The sequence below is a fragment of the Rhopalosiphum padi genome, chromosome 2 (assembly GCF_020882245.1).
Source record: "Rhopalosiphum padi isolate XX-2018 chromosome 2, ASM2088224v1, whole genome shotgun sequence".
Classification (NCBI taxonomy): domain Eukaryota; kingdom Metazoa; phylum Arthropoda; class Insecta; order Hemiptera; family Aphididae; genus Rhopalosiphum; species Rhopalosiphum padi.
This window is the reverse complement of record NC_083598.1, coordinates 26,813,313-26,834,858: the sequence shown is the minus strand read 5'-3', so window position 1 is coordinate 26,834,858 and position 21,546 is coordinate 26,813,313. Positions and strand designations below refer to the sequence as shown.

Here is a 21,546-nt window from a genome sequence, read left to right as displayed (position 1 = left end):
ATATATATATTTTTTATTGTATGCCGTGGCGATGAATTCTGTGGTTTGGACGTCTCTATAATAATATAGTATAAATTATATCATATATGTATATAAATCTATATATATATGCTATACAAAATAGGGATTTCAAAATCCCGTCGTATTTTATATAATATGCCTATTTACTCTTTTCACAAGAATTTCCAGCGTATAATATAACTGTAGGTATATATATATATATATAAGTTATATAATATAACATACAAGTAGTCTAAAAACCTGCACTTATATGCAACCACTTTTAAAACTTATCGGACCCAAAGCGATATCGACTACAAGACAGGTTGCGTGCCACCCTCGTAGAACCTCTGTGTGTTTGTGTTTTTTATTTTTAAGTGAAAGCACAATAAAATCCGCGTGTTTATACATATATATTTATACATAAATGTGTAGTTGTGCACAGTGAGATAAGAGAGACCTCTTAAGCGGGGACTATATAATTAGTGTCCGATGACTAAAAATGATATTATTTAAATAAGAGCGTAGACCAGCTATAGGTCAGTACTCTGCAGTACGCACACGAGGGTGAAAACAAAAATTAAAAACGTTGCGCTCGAATGTATAATTCGAATGAAAAAAAAACAGAAGTGGCTATACATATAGTTATATATAACATATTATAATGCACCGTATATACTTGTTATATGGCGTGTAGAGCCTACAGTTCTATTTTTTTCCATTCACGAAACGGACAATCAACGGTCGTCATTGTTCCAATGCGGTGTTTCTAATTAAAACACGTATAATTATTTAATATTCCGTTCGAAAAATACTCCGCATAATATTGTTCACGAGTTTTTTCCTACGCAAATCAGCCCCACAATTTTTGAACAACTTTCACGAATTATTAACCATAGTAATTATGTACAATTAATAAACATAAAGGTAGGTTCAGCAAAATCATGCTAATTATTCGTATTGAAAACATACAATTTTTTGTTATATTTAGTATTAAAATAATAAAATATAATATTTACACTAGGTCTAGGTTTTTAATAATATGTTAAATGTTGATGGATATATTTTAGATGTAAATACCTTATTGTAAAGTGCAAAACATGTTAAATTTAAGATAATATTATATTTCTAGGAAAACTAGTTGCATCATTATAGTTGTTTTTAAATCATTCAAAGCAGTTCTATACATTTATTAATTGTTTATTAAATATAAAATGTTAATTTATCAACATTTTATACTTTCTAACGCAAAAATGTCAAAACTCAAAATTACATGGCATATGTTTTATATATTGTACATGGTATTTTTTAGTCATTTGGGTCCAGTAAATAGTACCTATAGATATTATAATTTATAAAGTATAATATTAAAAAATACTGAGAACGTAATTCATTCTTATGGACCATCAAAGCATTATTATATTTTATAGTCAATAGTACATTAAAACACTAAATACATATATACTAAATATATAATATGCATTATAATATTATACACGATAAATCCGCTTAAGCTCTGTATATAATAAGTAACCGACTTATCGCGCTCCCACCCACGTATATCTATATATTGACGTTTAAAATTAAATCAAATTGTTTTGACAGCGGACTATAATAATTTATATCGTGTTCGTCCTGATAAAAAAAATGTGAAACGTAGAAAAATTACGCCATTTCATTGTGAAAATCGGCTCATGTCATACGTATAAGTAGTCATCGCCGCCGCTTGTATACACATAATATATAGGTGTGTGTGTACATATATATATAAACATTCTAAACACGTCTTACACTGTGGCAGGTATGCCAGTGGAATAACGCGTGACAAGTGGTGGAGGAGGAGGGTGACGATGATGAGAACGCAGAGGAAAAAAATCGTTTATACAATGATAATAACAATATTATATTATATATCCGCGAGAATGTCCCGCCGAGAACGGATTTCGAGATCTCCGCGACTCGACTCGCGCACAAACAACCACGTAGCAGCCTATTACAGCTATATATGGTATTATATATATGACGACGATAATAATAATAATAATAATAATAATGTATAAATATAATATAGCATCAGACGTGTCACGTGGTGCGACATTCTTTTCTTACAGTTAGCATTACAAAGCCACAAAGGTAGAGGTATATATTTATTTATTATTATTATAATATCATGTTCGGCGGGCCGGCGAGTATCGAAAATATTTTCATAGTGTTTTATTATATATAATAGGTTTAGGTACATGTATATTTTTTACATTCGTTCCACACGCGTGTACTGGGTGATCAGAATTTTAGAAAAACGGGATGAAAATGTACGACTATTTAAAATGATCAACATTTTTATAAGGCGGTACCACTGTTTACCCCGTGTATAATAATACGAGTATTGGGTATGGGGTTAAACAAAGCGAACGGAAACTGTTTTTAAAATATGATGTGACATAATAAACCTATGATATCTATATTATTCTTTACCGTGGTGTTTCTGACTTAACTTTCGAAATTACGACAGTAATACCGGCATGACATCATAATATCCTATAATATGTACTAGCTGCCTGCAAGCCCGCAGGATAGGGTTAATGAAAAACGTTCCCACGTTAATGTGTGAAAGAATAAAGAATACTTATATCGAACTCTTAAATGACTTACAAAATAGTACGTTTTCTGAGTAATAAAATACATAAAAATACTATTATTTAATTCATGTAATTTGTGTATTTTATTAAGAAACAAAATAATAAGTAAATATTATAACAAATGTAGCGATTCCCAAAAGCTCCAATATCAAGGGTTATTTAAAAAAAAAATTAATAATAATGATAACGTAATCATTAGTTACAAATGCTTTAAAATCAATTCTTTTATGATAAAAATAGTTATGAAAATAATTTATAGCTTTATAATAACTAATAAGTATACAAACATTATGAATTATTGTGACCAATCCGGTGACGGATAAACCTACGTATTACAGTTTTGTATCTGAGATTTTAACCTGATCTTTGGCTGCCCATTTCATAAACGCGTTTTTCAATTTTTGCTATGTCCGCGTACCCGTGAGAAACTACTATTGGACAATTCATGTTATCGACAAATCATACAGGTTACCGTTGATGTTCGATGATCACCTGGATGGCACTTACTGCGATTGGATCATATATAGATTTAGGTGACAGCTACGTCGTGTCATGTTCTTTATATCGTATTTTAATTGGCCGTTGTAACCGTCCTCCGTGAGAATTACACATCGAGTGACTCACATAAAAGTAGGATATACGCATCGGCCAACTTAATTGTATACGGTAATTATTAAGAATATTTTATTATCATTATTTTAAACTTTACGTACTCGGTTTGTAAAATCCAAGCTTATTTATTTTGTATACGAAGAGGATGTTGGAAATATATTGCATATATGATATATCGTATATTTTTATAAAAAAAATCGATCATTTTCGTTTTTCATTTTCATTTTTGTTCCATTTATAATAACTAAAAACCAATCCAAACGATTTTCTATTTTGAAACATGATATTCTTGAACTGATCTAAACGCACTTTTCCCATAAAACTTTATCCTATTAATTACAATTCGATACCTTGACATTGCATATACGTGTGTTAAGACAGCTAAATATATTCATTCTTATACTATGTCGTATATACCCACAGTCATATATTATTTGGCACAATGGAGTATAGACACGAAGTATAAAATAAATATATTATTAAGACTTAACCCATAAGCTATACCTAACGCAACACCTATCACCTATCTATGTACAAGACATTTTGTCTACATAGTAAATATAATATGCTGTTTTGTATATTATTCGACCAAATGTACCACTAGGATTTCCGATGTAAACAGTAAGCGGCGGTGTCATCACTCAGTTACGCTCACCCGTACCACCTATGTAAATTAATTGATCTATATGATACGCCGCGCATACTATAATAATATTATGTAACGGTATGATATTATATATTATATTACCCATTTGCATGTACAATTTCATCGTACCATTCGTACCGTCCATTTGTTATAGACTGCGTGCTTTAATAGTGTTATTATACGGCGTGTATGTACGCGTCAATCGTAATAACGTCGTATAATAATATAATGCACAGAATGTAATATCGTGGATGGCAGTAAGGGTGGTCATCGCTTAATGCGTTTTATAAATAGTAAAATTGTATTGACGTCGATGATATTATATTTATGAGGTATAATATATATATAAAGAGAAACATAGGAAATACGTTTACGTTGTATACCAGATACCTAGTATGCACGGGACATATTATATATGCGTATCGAATTACACGCAGGCGATCGTTTTGTATGTGTTTAGCTGCCGATGAGTATTTTACCGTGAAATGGATATTTGATTGCGTAAACTCCGACCGGACCCTCTGCGTAGTGAATAGAGATATAGGCACAATATACACAACACATAATATGTAGGTTATACATCCCATATTATAATAGACGGCGTGCGTCCATGGGATAATTGCATAATACCACTACAATAAAAATCATAGATCGAACATAGCAACGTGCAATACTTACAAACTATCAGTAATTTATTAAAAATAAAAGCAAATAAAATACAAAATAATTGCTGAAAAAATATTAAAATAATTCATTACAAGTGAATTAGTATAAAGTGATTATAAACTATAAATGTAATAAAAATATAAAATATAAATACGTCAAGTATTGATTAATTTTAATTCACAATATTATTTTCATTTTATATAATACAATTTTGTCGCTTGTGATTGTGAACCTTGCTTTTGAATAAGTATTGAGTATCCTAGGTCGGAGATAAGACTTAACTTCTGAGAGAAACTTTGGTAAGTAATCGCACGCAGTGGCGTATTAATTTCGTGGGAGAGAGGGGGGTTATAAAAAAATGATATTGAATTAATATTATAAATTAATTTTATTTTAATAATAAATTATAAAAACTAGAACATTATAGTTAAATTAAAGTGACAATTATCGAGTGTCTAACAGTTGGTCACCAGCCGTAGGAAATCGAAAACGTTAAATGCATATCAGTTGCATATAGACTATATTATGTATGCATTTATTTGTATTTTGTAGTGTATAGTGTATACTTATCTATATCGTCGATGATTTATAAAATATATTACAAATTATAGGCATTTTTCAACAAGAGCAGAAAGCAGAAAGAAATTTTATAAGTTTATAAACTCGTTCTTATCTTATCCATAAACCACAAGCTAAAACTTTCAAAATGAATATTTCGTTTAAAATAAAACTTTATGATTATAATTTTGAATGTGAATTTTATAAATAGATGCCTAATTACTTCATATGGTTAGTTGTTTATAAATTTATAATCAAAGGAGCTAAATTAACTGTGGTTAAAAATATTTGTAAAATAATGAAAACGATGCGTTAACCCTGAATAATTATTTCATTCAGCGCTTTGTAACGTTATTGTTAGCGGACTGAGTCTTCTTCAAATCGGCCACCGCGTTGTGTGTTCATCTACCATTATACTTGTAAAGCACAAAATATGTACTTATACGTAATTAGGTATAGTAAAAATTTTAATTATAAAAAATATATTATAATTTGAAAGCATTACACGGAAAAAAATTTAACACGTCATCAGCCCTTTGCTGCACAAATGCAGGCTGCGCGCACGGCAGTCGTCGTGTTATGCGCTGTCATGTCGTTGACAGGTTAGTCCTGGCGAAATCGGTCGCCAACTACGGCCTTTGCAAGCACTAAGCGCCTCAGATCCACTGTCTTGCGAAGCTGCGGGTTCTTGGGGCTCTAAAGCGGTGGTCATCAAGTTACGCGTCATCCGGTCGTTGACAGCCTGGTCTTGTCGCAATTGATCGCCAGCCGCTTTGCCAGTGGCCGTAGCCTTTTCAAGGGCTGTACGCCTCAGATTTATGATTTCGCTAAGTCGCTGGTTCTCCGCGTCCAACTCAACAGCTGTGGCCTCGCCACCGTCATAGCAGGTCCGCCGCAATTCATCCGCGAAACGCTCAAGCTCGGCGGCCGCTCTGTCCGACGCGGCTGCCGCGCGCTCGTTGTTAGCTTCGAGTGCCAGCCGTGTTTCGGCCACAGCGTTCCGCGAAGTCCGGTCCACAGCGTCGGCGAGACGCGCCCGCCGCTCGATTTTGGTCCGCAACAGCTTCACGAACGACTCGTCCCGAACGGCCGCAGACCGCGACCACGACGCCAACTGTCCCGTGATCTCGGACGCCCGCAGTCGGTAATACTCTTCACACTCTTCGTGCGTGCCGCTCATCGTGTTAGTGAATTATATTAATATTTATTATTTAAAAATCGCTCGAATGATAGTTATTTTAATTACATAACAACGATGTTTGTTGTCTGAGCGATGGGCCGGCGGCAATACGAGATCTATCAATAACGGGTATTGTTTAAACTAAAAATTTGGATATTGATTTTTATATGCTAACCAGAATATAGAAAAGGTCAATAAATGGAAATATTACAGCAGAAGACTACTATAGGTCCAATGTGTATATACCATTCTTGGACAATTTTTTAACACAACTAGAGGGTGCATTTTTAAAACACCGTGAGTTGTTACAATGTTTTCGCCGTCTTCTTCCAGGATATATAATTCATTCAGACACAGACAACGACTTTAAACTTCGGATTAAAACATACAAAGATGAATTAGACTGCAGTGAAATGCAAATCAGGGGAGAAATGTATCTATGGCAAAACGATAGTGTAAGTCTATGAGAACATCAACAAATATCGTGTAATTTTTTTTACCCTTAAACGTTTAAAAACTTATTTAAGAAATACGACAGGACAGTTGTGGTTAAATGGATTGGCGTTAATGAACATACATCGAGAAATTCCATTATTTACAGAACAAATAATTGATGAATTTAGTGTAAAAGCCAGAAGGATGAATTTCCGCTTTGATTGAATTTTTTTTTTGTATAATAATAAAGATTGAAAATAATACATTTTTATTTATGACATCCCCCCTACCAAATTCCTGCGCACGCCACTGATTGCAACCCGCTGCTCTTTATCCGCAGAATCAGTTACGTTTAAGATATATCTATATATTTTTTTTAACCAAAGTTCAAGAATGTCAAAGTAATAAACAGTTACATATTATATTTTGACCTTATAATTTTCATGATTTGTTTTCTATTTTTTACACGATGAAATTCATGGATAAAGCATTTATATACAACTTATCTACAAATGTACTTTTTTTACGTTTTTTAGAAGATTTGAAATAACAATATCAGAACTATGAAAAATGATAAAAATATATAGTGGAATTTACACGGGTGTAATTCGTTTAAAATTTAAAATCTTATATATTCATACTCACTGTTCACCGTTCGGTATTTTTAAAGAAAATATTCTAAAGACTTTATAAGTTGATGGTTCAATGGATTATTATTTATTTGGACTTCTTTTTATAAAATATTAAATTTCTGAGATACCTTATCAATAATAATCTTAAAATATTAAAACTGCATAAGAATGAACAACTATTTTGTCTATTTTTCTTCTCTATATACATCATGCACGTATTAATGTATATGATGTATTCCAGATTCTTTGTAAATATCTTTCGTTAGTCAATTTATATACGATATTATGCATGCGATACAGCAACTCGCCCTTCATCGTATAATTCTAAGCGCACGCCATTACAATAATAATTAATTTTATTATTGCGCCTCGAACGATCTTAACGTGGATTTTACGTGTCTTAGTCGTATTATGGCAACCAGTGGTGGATTTAACGTTAATTTTTCGGCAATACCAACGAATCCCCCACCTGTTTGTATTTTGTCTGTGGGCTGGACTAACCTGAATTACAGTGAAAATGTTTTGTAAAAGGTATACACGACTCACGGATAAATATCGCACGTATCGCCTCTTTTGTTTTTACCAATTATCACTCAATCTTAAACCCACCACTGGTAACAACCATTTTGACATTATATTTAAAATTAAAACGTAACAATTATATCACTCACAAATATGTTTAAGGTGAAATATTAAAATGAAAATCATCATATGATATTTCATCTGACGTTTTTTGTAATGACCACACGAATTTCTGATTTTCGGTATTATTTTCAGTACAGTGTGTACGTACCTATATCATTGTAAAAACATATATTATTATTTACTCGTTATTACTCTGAACAAAGTTACTGTACCCATTAGATTTAACTATTACTCAGAAACGTATATAATTATATTCTATATTAATATAAACAACAATATTTACGAGTATAATATTGTTTCTCTATCAGTTTTTCAATATCGAATTATTTAAATTTTGTAGAACTTAAATTATTTAATTAAATTTATTAACTGAGTACCAATTCTGATTGTTGTATTTGCTAACCCTTATTTTATTTTGAATGTATTCAAAATAACATATTTTTAAATAATATCTATATATTTTTTTTTCTTTTCACAATCAATTAGATCAAATATATATAAATTATACTTAAATAATTATAATTAGGTATGTCATATATAATATATATGTATGTATAATATATTATTGAATAAATTAAAATAGACAATTATTTGTAAAATCTAGTCATAGTAAATCCACAGTACATAAAATATGTAACGGTGTTATGTAATGCGACGTTCGATAAAGTAATACTCCCTCCTCACCCCATCCGCTTAAACTACGTTCCAGATCCTCTTATCTTCCAAAAATGGCCAAAAGACGTTTCTGGTTATCCCCATTTCCTACATACCACAATGGAATAATAATATTATAAAACTCAATTTTTACATTTTAGTGTCGCATCCGAGTCATCTGACCGATTGTGCATGTACTCGTAAATAAATATAATCGCACTTTAAGTCATTGTAAGTATGTAATATAAACATATATGTTATAATAAAATATATTTTCAGATTTCAGTGGAGGGATGGATTAAAAATCACGTGCATTTCAATAAGTGATTGTTCATGTATAATAATATGTATTACCTATGATATTCATAACGTTTAAACGGAAAACACTTACCAGCTGGTTTAGGAACATTTCGTTTGACTTGCATCCACTTGTAAGTGGGTACAGCCGTCTGGACGGCTGCTGAGGCTGCGGCTGCGGCGGCTCCGTGCTTTTGCTGGCCACCGCTGTTTTGCCGGCCACAGTGTTGTTGCTGCTGCTGTTGTTGCTGCTGCTGCTGTGGTTGGTGGTGCTGGTGTTGGTGATGCTGCTGTTGGTGATGAATGTGGTGGTGATGTTGCTGTTGCTGCTGGACGTGTTGCTGCGGTTGGCCGGCGATCAACGTGGTGTGGTACGCAGACGCGTCGTCGCTGTACGGCGACGTCCCGTCTCGGCCGCCGTAACACTGGCCGCCGGAGGACGCCTCCTGCTTGATGACGCGTGGACACCGATCGTCACCGGACGTCGGCGCGGTCTGTAGTTGAAGCGGTACCGCGGCCACGGTGGCCGTGGTTTGAGCGGACGACTGGACCGGTGGCGGTGGAGGTTGTGCGGACGGCGGTCGTGGCTGCTGCACCGCTTGTCGTCCAGCGGCCGAGTGCTCGTTGTTGTGGTTCAGGTGCATGTTGAAGAACGCGTTGTCCACGGACGCACCGCCGCCACCACAATACGGCTCGTTACGGACAGCGTTGTTGTCCCGATGGTGATGACCACCGTAACCGTTGTAACCGCCGCTGCCACCGCCGCCACCGACACTACCATCGTCCGAGTACGCGCCATAATCTTGTCCGTGTACGGCGGCCGCGATGCCGTTACAGTCCAAGTTTGTATAGCTCAGACCGTCCGACGACGTGATGATGACGGCCGCTTCGGCCGACTGCAACGAGTGTTGGTGATTGTGATGGCCGTGTTGGTGGTGGTGCTGGTGGTGATGGTGGTGGTGTTGGTGATGGGCATGGTAAGTGCCACCCCCTACGTCGGCCGCCAGCTGATCGTAAGTACCGTCACCGCCACCACCACCGTAATACGATCGGTAGTCGGCCGCCGACGCGTTCTTCTCGTAGTAAACGCCGCACTCGGCCGCGTACGCAGGTTCCAGTGGCGGCCGGCCGCCCAGACACTGCGGCAGGTCGTAGTCGGCCACCAGTCCGCTGGCACCGCCGTAATAATCGTCGGCCGCAGCCGGCGTGTGCGTAGCGTACGACATCATGTCGCCACTGCCGCCGACGCCGACGCCACCGTTGACCGCACCGCCGCCGCACGTGTTGTTGTGCATTCCCATGTTTGTCGTCTGCGAAAGTACATACAACCGCGAGTATTACATTATAATATAATATTAATATTTCCATTACGCATTCAGTGGCGTGGTAAACGTGAAATGGCTATACAGTCTAATGTTGTATCCACCCACCTAGAATCTAACACTGAGGCACATTTACTGTCATATTTTTTACCCACTTATCGTAATAAAATAGTATACTTATCACTATAAATTTTTATCCGTTGGTCAGTTTTCGCCCCGCCACTGGTTATAATATTAAGTAAGTTATAATGTATAGTATATTATAATATCAGCTGCTGGTCGGTTAGGATTTCAATGCAGGACTTACTTCCACGTTGTGAAAATTGCTACTAGCAATGCACAATATATTTTGTCATAAATTCCCTGTCGTATTTAATATATATTATATATATAAGTAAATCGAATTTTATTTATTATTGAATATTCGATTTTTGATTTTTTTATGAACTTTAAGCCATTTTATGTGTGGATTTATATTTTTACTCAAGATTATAATGAAAATATTAATGTATTTTATGGCATTTGTATATGTAAGTTTAAATTTTGTTTCAAAATTATTACAATATTGTATACATAATATATTCGAGAAGTAATAATATAATATAACGTATTCTATATACCTCGTGTTTAATACTATTGACTGTTTAACGATCACTTAAGAGGGCGCCATACCCGCATGTGTTGTCTCTGTCTTACTAACGTACATCATAACAAATATTCGTTCAGCAGAATACATTTTGTGATGAATATTATCTAGGCAATGACATATGCTTTTAATGATATTATTATTTTAAGGTGAGTACAGCTATGCAAAATATTACAACTTTAATATGTCCATAACTCACTTTAAAATGATAATATCAATAAAATAATAACTAATAAGTATGTCATTGTCTAGATAATATTCTTAGCTTTAAATTTGATAATAGGTAAATTTACTCTAATATTAAAGTTAACATCACAAAGTGTATTCTACTGAACGAAAATTTGTTATGATGTACGTTAGTAAGACGGAGACAACACATGCGGGTATGGCGTCCTCTTAAGACAAATTAATCAAATTCAGCTTACTAAAAATCCACATATAAAAATATCAAATAATCGTACTTGAAAAATTAAAATAATATCTTTCTATGTATACAATGCATATCAAATTGTACGGATTGTGTATACCTAATAATTATTTTTGGTTTTTATTACTCCTTATTAGCTAATTATTTTAAATGATTAGAGTATTAATGCATTTTTTCTATAGGGACATTTCATCTTAGTGTTATGTTGTAATTTTTACTTAAAAGCAGCTGCTATATAGAGTGTATCCCTATTATCTGCATGGTATTATTATCATGTATAACAATAATCTTTCTGTAAAATAGATTTTTTAAATATTTAAATAATAAACTATATTCTATTTTTAAATTAAAAATATCGATATTAAATAATATGATTCATACGTCATAATTCAAAATTCATCAAACTGAATGATTTTTAAATCTATCTATTCGCAAAAATACATATACAATATCTAACAGAGCGTGGAAAAAAATTAAAAAAATTAAAATAATTATAAATATATTTTATTATTTTTGTATACATTTTTACATATTTATTGCATACGTTTGATTTTAGTGTTTCATTAGGTAAAAAAGAGTAAATTTAGAATTCGTTATTTTATTTAAATTTCGATTTGAACAAATTAACAAGTGAATGTCCATTAAGTTTTTTTTTATCTATAACTTCGCGTTGTATTTAAACATGACAACGTCTTAATTTATGCGTCTACATTAAACATATTAATTTAATCAGCTGCAGTTGTATACAACGATCGATATAAATATGTAGGGCATTAAAAAAGGGTGAATATTATTTTAGTTTCTAATTAATAGTATAAGTTTTATAAGTATTCACCAATACCATTAGGCATTAGTATTAGTATATAATAATAAACAAGATGCATACCCGCATACATCGTTAAATTTTATCTTTATTTTATTTAGATATTGTATATAAACAATAATATTTGTTTTAGTTGTAAAATGAATTATAAAAATATTAATGCTCTTATCATTATTGTGTTAATAATATTCTTTTTGCAGCTAATTAGTATCATCTACTTTCTTTAAAAAGATATTTAAAATAAACATTTCAATTTCTGTTATTATTTATAAATGCTAACATATTTTTTCTTGTATCTTTTACAACATATAGTTACACTTAATTTATTGTGTTTATATCTATATTATACATGTGAGTAGGTATACCAAGTACTTACTATACTACTTACTTAAATATATTTAGATACTTCATAATATTATATTAAAACGTTTATCATGAAAAGATTGATATGTAAATTGTACTGTTAACTACTTTCGTATATTTATGATAATTTAATTATGCATGTTAGACTCGACAAATATAGATGCTTAGTGTATTACATGCTTGTACAAAATACATTATAATTACATGGCGTATTAAAAAAAAAAATCAATAATAGGTAAAACTTGCGGTCAAAAATTATAATACAGTAGAATCCGCTTATTTGGGACACCGCATAAAGGGGACAACCGCTTAATAGGGACAGATTGCATAGTCCCGAACGAATGTATCGGTTTATTAGTTATTCTATTAATCGGGACAGTCGGATAATGGGGACAAATAAGTGACCGCCCATGTGTCCCAGGTTAGGTAGCGGATTGTACTGTATATACAATATACATTGTTAATATATGATAAACATTAATAAACCATGCGAGTTCCTCAGTTAGGAAATTGTGATTTAACTACACATATATTATTACGGTTAATAGGAATAATGTTATTGCAATGTTATACTTATATAAATATGCGATTTATACGCTGATATAACTGATTTGACTGCTGTGGGTATTATTGTGGTAATAGAGTGGTATAGTAAAACGCGTATACATAGATGTTCGTGTACCTCTAGAGAAGAATTTACTATCCTAACAAATGTCAGATTTTATGCATGAATAGACTGAAATTGACTGTCACTGGATTACAATAATATGTCTTTTTGATGTTGATGTATCCAGGTGATGTTTATCTGTTTGGAATACGACAAATCTTTTGTGCAAAGTATATAATGTACACGTTAACAATGTCTGTTTCTTTTCAAGTTTTGACAGTTTTCCGTAAACTTTTTTAATAGAAAAGTTTAGTTGTAAAACATGACTGTAAAACTAATGGAACAAGCGAATTTTTTATTTATTTTTAAAGGGAAATCATTATAAGCATACCTATATTTTTTCAATCTAATTCCACACCACAATACATTTTTAAAGTATAATAATATAATTTCCGTAGTTAGCATAAAATGTATGACAAAAACTATGACGTATGAAAAATCGTTATAAAATTTGTAGTAGGCTTAACATGTATTTTTATATTATTTTTCATAAACATTTTATTTTTTAAAAACATTTATAGCGTAACCAAAATTGTACAACAATTTTTGCTGTTCTATTATGTATACCTACCTAGTTACTAGTTAAGAATGGTTAGATTGATTTTCCTATTTACAAAATGATAATAGTTTTAACTTTAAGTGTAGTAATGAATTCATAAATTATAATTTAAGATTAAATTAACTTTAACACGTACGTAATTATGTTTATTATAAATTAAAAATATATTTTAGGTGAACGATATTCGAACGATATTCATATCAATACAACTAATAATTTATATTAGTACCTATACCAACAGGTATTTATTAGCATGAGTTAAATTTAAAGTAATTTGAAAACAAAATATAGATTTTGACGAAGATGCGCAATTCATCCAATGCAAAAACATATTGGTATTTTTTTTATCCGAGCCTAAAATATGTTCACTGTTTTCCAGTTAAAATATAAAAAGTACAAAATATGAGAGAAGAGTTCAAAAAGTTCCTATCAACTTTTAACCTTTTTGTATTTTTCTCCCAAAACTGTTCTATAGTGGTTAACACATATTATTTTGTGTCGTGGCAAGCGTATACTGTTATATTATATTACTTTCTAATATGTATTAGGTAGAGCAACTATACCTACCCAGTGTATCATGGCAAGCATATTTCAAACCATATGCAAGGTATTTAAACGATGACAATGTTATGTGACATAGCTAAGTCATTAACAATTTAATTTAAAAAAAATTCTACGATAATACATTAATACAAATTTTAATTTTTAAATTCGAGATAAATTTCTGTAATGATATAAGCAATTTATTGAATTTGACAAATGTTGTTCACCACACAACTGCAGGCTATGCCTTCGCCTTTATACGTACTGCTGCGGTCATTAACGGATAACGAGTGATGACCATTAAGAATAAAATTAGTGTTTTCCCCATTTGGCAGTACCCACCTGATAGATAATAGGCCTGTTCATCGATAACATCACTTCGTCCTGCAGTGGCGACAGGGTCGGCGCATACCACCGTAGCGGGCGCGCGCGCGAAACTCGCAGGTAAAAAAAAAAAACTAGCCCGAAACTCGCGGCACGAAAAATTAACGCGGACGGAACGCGCGATCGCGACGAAAACGGTAATGTACTGTATGGCACTACTGACCAAGGCGGCGCTAGAACGACGACGACGATAATATTATTTTAAGTGTAATGATAATATACTGTTACCGTGCGCGGTCAATCAGTCGGTATATGTAATGATAATGATAATAATATTATAACGGTGTACCGTGCGGCCGGGCGGTACGTGCCTAACTGGACGTGGACGGTATATCGCTCACTATCGCGGTACACAACTGCCCGGCGGTTACCCACACCTATCGGTATTACGATAAACGCCGCGATGAATCGTCATACTACTGGTTGCGCGCGGTTACCTCCTCCGTGAGGCGCGCTCGCCCGCTGTATCGGTATCGCGGCCGTGGTTTACGGCGATCCGCCGACAGGGTGGAGTCCGGCCGCGGCGCGCGGTACGGCGACACCCATCGGGCACGGCCGGGCCAATGGCCGCGCGCTGCCCGGTCCACGTGGCCGCAGCATCCCGCGGATGGGCGTGAGCGATCGTCACCGCCGCCGCCGGTGATCGATTGTTTGCCGGCCGCCGATTCCGGGCCAATGGGCGGGCGGAGCGATCGGCCTAGGTGTCGTATATTATCCTATTGTTGTTGTTGTTCTTGTTGTTCTTGCGCTTGTCGTTGTCGTCGATGTTATTGTTGTCGTCGCCGGCACCGCCGCGCATATATGACCCACTTTTCGCGGCGCGTCTTTTGTCAAAAGCGGTAGCACTCCCTCCGCGACCGCCGCCGTCGTCGCGCCGGTCGGACTTCTATTATAATATATTGTGCTCGGCATAACATAATATTATATTATATTATTACAAAATATAATATTATACAACAGTGGGCATATATATATATATACAGTATATAGTGCGCGTGTGATTGCGGCCTACGCTTTGGGTGGTGTTTTTCGCTCAAATATTAATGTGATATATGCCGCCGACACAAGGTTTAGATTTCAATTCATTTTTCCACGTTAACATTTCAGTATAATATTATACTTACACGCGTGTGAGTCTCCGTCCCTTATACCGTCGTGTATGATGCTGCTCTTATTGTTCTCGTGTACCGCGCAGCCACCTCCTATTAAATGCGTATACATTGAACTGACGGGTTTTTGTGTTTCGGTTGGCCCTCGCGCGACGCACTGCGTAGTAGAACACATAATAATATAATATTTTCTACGATCTTTTTCCTTTTTTTCCGTTTTTAGTCGTCCGGAGAACTCGCCCGAGTTGCAGTCACTATGTACCAAATTATAGTGTAATAATTTAGAGTGACATATGTACCTATGTCACGCGTACCTTATAGAATGTGCTGTAGCTAGTTCTGTAACTGCAGCATATCGCAGATGATCGAATTTATGGAGACTTCGTACGCGTTTAAGTTAAAACACTGTTAAGACCTCTATCGTGGAGAGTCCTAAACATTCGTGTACAAAGTCTGACGATAACTAAATATTTTATAGTAACATAATATATTATTAAATTACGCTTGCAAATTAATTATATTATTCACTGTTGTCAGTGCAGTGCACGCGACGTATAATCAATTGTCGAGTGTCGTTCGATTAAATCGAATGTAATTCGTCATACCTTTCATTATAATATAGCACTGTTACCGTTGATTTGAATATAACATTTCTATATGGATGTAATAATATGTTCGATTGCTATTTATAATTTCTAGGAGTTTGATAAATAGAATTAAAACGTCAACTAGTCAACTTAATAACATATCATAATCATTATTATCAGACGTTGGGGTCATAGGTACAATAAATTATTTACTTATATACCTTAATAAAATGTTAAAAAAATGTACATAGTAGAAAACTTTATCTATTTTTATAGTAAAAAAAACTGAAATTTGAAATATTACTTGATGCAGTGATAATGATGACACGAATATCTTTTGGAACAGTTCATCCTAAACATACATTTACTCAATAAAACTATTAAACGAAAACAACTTAAATATCAAGAAAACAATTCATCTTTAGATAATATTTTAAATAGACTAAATTATATTTGTATAGTATATTGAACAAATATGCATTAAAGCCAACTAAATTACCCAACAGATACAAAAAAAATGCTCTAAAAATGAAAAAAACCTCGAAATATGCAAAATAAAAGTTTCAGCTTTAAAGCACCCGTTATATGAAATGAATTATATACTTGGAATGCATTGTCAAGATCAACCAAAAAAATATGCACTTAGCATTGAAATCCAGACCCTAAATAATAATAAGTATTTGTTTTTTCTTGCATGAACTTATTTTATTTATAATTGTTGCGGGTAAGTTATACCTTAAAATAACTGTTTCAATGTCTTATCTATAAACCTTCCTCGAATCATCAAAATCATTTGAGTATATTTAATTTTATAAAAATCTCAGCTGTCAGCTGTACCTGACCTAACCTATAACCTTGAATTATCGTGATAAAAAAAATGTGTGAACAATACTACAGCAACTTATATGAGTTGCAAAATGAAATCCTGACAAACTATATCCCTCCCCAACTTCCGAGTCTTAAGGAATCGATTGATATAACTACTAGATTGAAAACAATCTAGTAGTTTTTGAGTAAAAAGAGGACAAATAAAAATAAAATAAACATTCATATTTTGTATGCATATGAATATATATTTATAACATTTAATAATAATTTTTCTAATTGTAAAATAAATCAAACATTTAAATTAATTTTCAACTATATCGCCTTTCAATCGTAAATCAACGTATTTTTTTAATCTATAAAAATCTATAACGTGTTTATGGTTAATTGTATTTGCTTTATTTAGTTTATTTTAATCATGTCTTATATTTTTTTTATTAATATATTATACTCCGCCGAGTCGTACGTATATACAATATACAATATTATATATTTATATAGATTTGTAGGAATTAGAAAAACGACTGTGTCATGATATAAACCCAGTACGTGTTTCCGTTTATATTACAAAACTATGTGTTTGGAACGGTCTATGTGGCTTTATAACACTAATAATTAAACACACCCCAGTTAGGAAAGTCATCGTCAAAAGCCGGCTATGGGATGTGGCTTAATTAAGAGCGTTCGCGCCGAAGGGGTCTGACAGTCCAGAGTCATAAATTAATGTAAGCCCACATTTTGTCATGACAAATTGGCTTGTCTTAAAGCTATATTATATACTACGCATACTATACACCATAGTTTATAAATTATAGGTACCTACTTATTATATTATATGAAAGTTTATCACGTTGTCGATGGTGTCAATATTTCTCTCTCTACAAGATTTAAAATGACTTTTATCATTTATGATTATTAACCGACATTATATTTGTATGCGAAATATTCTTTACATAAACGCGTATTATTACATACGAAATTTGAATAATAAATATTGTAAATAAGTAAAACAAAATAAGTTTACAGAAATTTAATTATTTACAAAAATATCTGTAAAATACTAAAATGAGATGGAAATTATTTACGCGATTAACCAAAAATAGTTTTATTAGTTATTAATAACTTATTATTTATTATGAATTTTATTCATTTCAGGCCAAGAAATTAATCTATCGAGTAAATATAAATATTATAATATATTTATATATTATATATTAAAAATAAACTTAATTTAATTATGCTTTTGTATAATATTACTTACTTATATTATTTGTATGTTTAAACAATCTTTTCTATGATGAAAAAAATAGAAAATAACTGTTATATTATATTAGTATTTTAATATTGAAAATAAAAAATTAATAATTAATAAGACACTTGTCGTTTGTTAAACCTTAACACCATAAAAAAAATACTAATAATCAATAATAATGTATTAGATTTTATTTGAATCGATGGGATTTCATGTACTAATAGTCAATTATTTATTAATATTATAATAGTTAGGTATACTCAACTAGTGACACTTTTTATTTCACAATTCTATACGTAAACCATAATGAACAGCATACTATTATTAGATATGAATGCTTAAAGTTTAAAACATTTATAAATTTGTGAAAAATTATATTTTTGAATTTATAATAATATAATTATATGATTAACCTAGAGTTAAAGATTTGACATATATATTTTTTATGTTAGTATCTAATTTGGTTTTAAATCTCGTAATTTTAGCTTTCTGATAAGATTGTTTTAAAAATATAGGTACGTGAGTTTGACCAATACATTGTAACGTGCTGATTCAAAATAAATTACACTAGACGACCATTACTCATTCTGTGGTGTCTCTTTAAACCGACACAAAATATTATAGCTGTTTGTAGAAGTGGAAACAAAGGTAATTTTTTTTTTCATTAAATAAAAGCTGTAAGATAGGTACATTTGCACTAAGGTAATTATAATATAAATTATTTATAGATTTATAGATTTTATTGTAAACCTTTAAAAAATAATTAATTAGTAAAAATAAAAAATAAATACTAGTACACCTGTTTCTAAAAAGTAAATTAGATGTTTAAAAATTAAATAAACTATACCTACCTAGATACAAATTACAAGTAAAAAAACATTTAAAAAAAATTAAAATGTACTTTTTATACAAAGATAATATTATTAACTATTTATTATCATTAAACTATTAAAATGATATAAATTTATATACAACCAAGTTAAATATTTATGCAATACTATATAATAAACCAACTTTAACCATCTGTATGTTACTATAGTATTATATTCTCACATATGTACCTATTATACATTTATACATAAAAGAACTATTATTTTCGATGTATAAAAATTATTTTTGCTTTAGGGGTATAGTCGTCGGTCGTGTCTTTTAGCATGACCACCAAATTTTCTGTGTCTCACCCAAGGGATTTACCCCACATAACTCGACAATTCAAATAAGTATGCAATTCGATACGGTGCTGTCCAGGAGTTTGGGCGTTTTGTGGAGGGTAGTATAACTGATGTGAGGTGTGCTCCCAAGGGACGAATATGTACCTTTTTAAACATATTTTTTTAGTTCATGATCATCTATTCATAGCTTTGGATACTGAGATTTGTACCAATTGTATTCAGTATAATACAAGTGTTTTGTATTTCAGAATAGGTCCAACGTCATATATACTGTATATTCAAAACGATAAATGATCGTTTTTTTTTTCAACGTTGTATTCTACTGGGTAAAGTAAGTTACAATAAACTACAAAAAATGGGTCTTTAGATACAATTCCAAAACCAGTAAACCGATTACACTTATGTGATGAGTTATCATTAATTTTTGAACCTTAATTATGCTGTATCTATAATATTTATAGGAAGTATTAATTGTAGGCCCGTTGAAACTCCCATATAAAAGATTTCCATTTTATGCAATTTTTTTGAGGATCAAATCAAAGCAGATAAAATTTATTTAATTGTATTGAAAAAATGTCTTTATTTTATATTTTTTTTTTCAATGAGACTTATTAATATTATATGGAAGTTTCACTGTATATATACTGGAAAATATAAAAGAAAAATTTTATTTTCAACGTACTTATAGTTGCTATATAAGTAACTAGGTACTATAGCTCTCAAGTCCATTAGCTTATCTATAAACACATAATATATGTCTTAAATTACGTCAAAGTTGACTCAACGGCAGCTGCGCCAAAAGTAAATATTTACTAAAATCATAAACAGACAAAGGGGAAATATTACATCAGAGTTTAATTATTTTTGTTTCATATCTCGTGTACAGATTTATTTTAGTTATTTACCTGTATAGTATATGTTTAAAAATTGTATTTGTATTGTATAATGTATATATTATCCATATAACAATAACATTCTAAAGAGAATATAGTCAATTATTGACATAAAAAAAAAAAAATGTTTTAAATAAATTGATTATCGTTTTCACTGTAATGCTTTATGATAAATAATATGTGAATTATAACTACAGCGATCTGTTTTTTATAAATAAAAATCAAATCAATTGTAATTTCCGGCGTCCGCAATAACAGACATTATATTGTGCAATCCTGCAATAACGATAGGACGTCCAACGTATATTTCACGAATTTTTTCGTGAAGACCTCTGACGAGTAGGAGGACGTGAGAATAAAGGAACCGTCAATAACGTGTCATATAATATAAACTGTATATTATTTATATATAAATATATCATATAATAATTTCCATATGCCTTTAATATAATACATGTATATAGATGGCAGGGCCATTAGAAGAGTAAAAACCGCGATTACAATGATAGTATAATAACATAAAATATAATATGTGTCTCTTGGCACACGTTATTATACTATACCAGGTGACTTGACAGCACTCGTTCTGGTATAATAACACACGGACAGTACATACATATATAGGTACGCCCGTTATAATAATATCCAACGTGCGTGTACGAAGATATCTGTATTTTTAAACGTCTATTAGTCCACGGACGACCTGACATCCGAGACGAGTCTCACGATAGCGCACGCAAGCCCTCCCACCGCGGGACGTCCTGAGAGAGTCTTGTTTTTACGCAAACATACACACACACACACACACACACACACATACTTGTCGGTCTCCTCCTCTCGCACATCATAATATTATACAAGAAGAAAGAAGAAAAAGGTCACCTCTGTGGACTGTGACGATACTCGCAAAACTCTTTAATACGTACGTCCTGTTATTTTGACATGCAGTCCCCGAGGCTTGAGCGATATTTTATTATCCGTATACATTACGAGTGGGTGTGATCGACATT

The 21,546-nt window shown here is 32.3% G+C and overlaps 2 protein-coding genes across 2 annotated transcripts in view; both read right to left on the bottom strand.

Annotated features, from left to right (window-relative positions):
• LOC132922307 (AF4/FMR2 family member lilli-like) overlaps positions 1 to 15,124 on the bottom strand; it is a 42,551-nt gene extending 27,427 nt beyond the window's left edge. Inside the window, exons 1-2 of the mRNA XM_060985759.1 lie at positions 14,657 to 15,124; positions 9,059 to 10,274 (exon numbers count right to left, since the gene is read on the bottom strand). Of these exons, the coding sequence (XP_060841742.1) occupies positions 9,059 to 10,274; positions 14,657 to 14,689 (1,249 nt within the window). The 5' untranslated portion in view covers positions 14,690 to 15,124. The remainder of the gene's footprint in view (positions 1 to 9,058; positions 10,275 to 14,656) is intronic.
• Positions 5,699 to 6,596, bottom strand: LOC132922308 (uncharacterized). Its single transcript, XM_060985760.1, has one exon. The coding sequence runs from the start codon at positions 6,299 to 6,301 to the stop codon at positions 5,699 to 5,701; it is 603 nt and encodes a 200-aa protein (XP_060841743.1). The 5' UTR covers positions 6,302 to 6,596.
• Positions 15,125 to 21,546: the final 6,422 nt, after the last annotated feature.

Coding starts and splice junctions, on each gene's coding strand:
- LOC132922308 (XM_060985760.1), bottom strand. CDS start 6,301: ATGAGCGGCACGCACGAAGAGTGTGAAGAGTATTACCGACTGCGGGCG.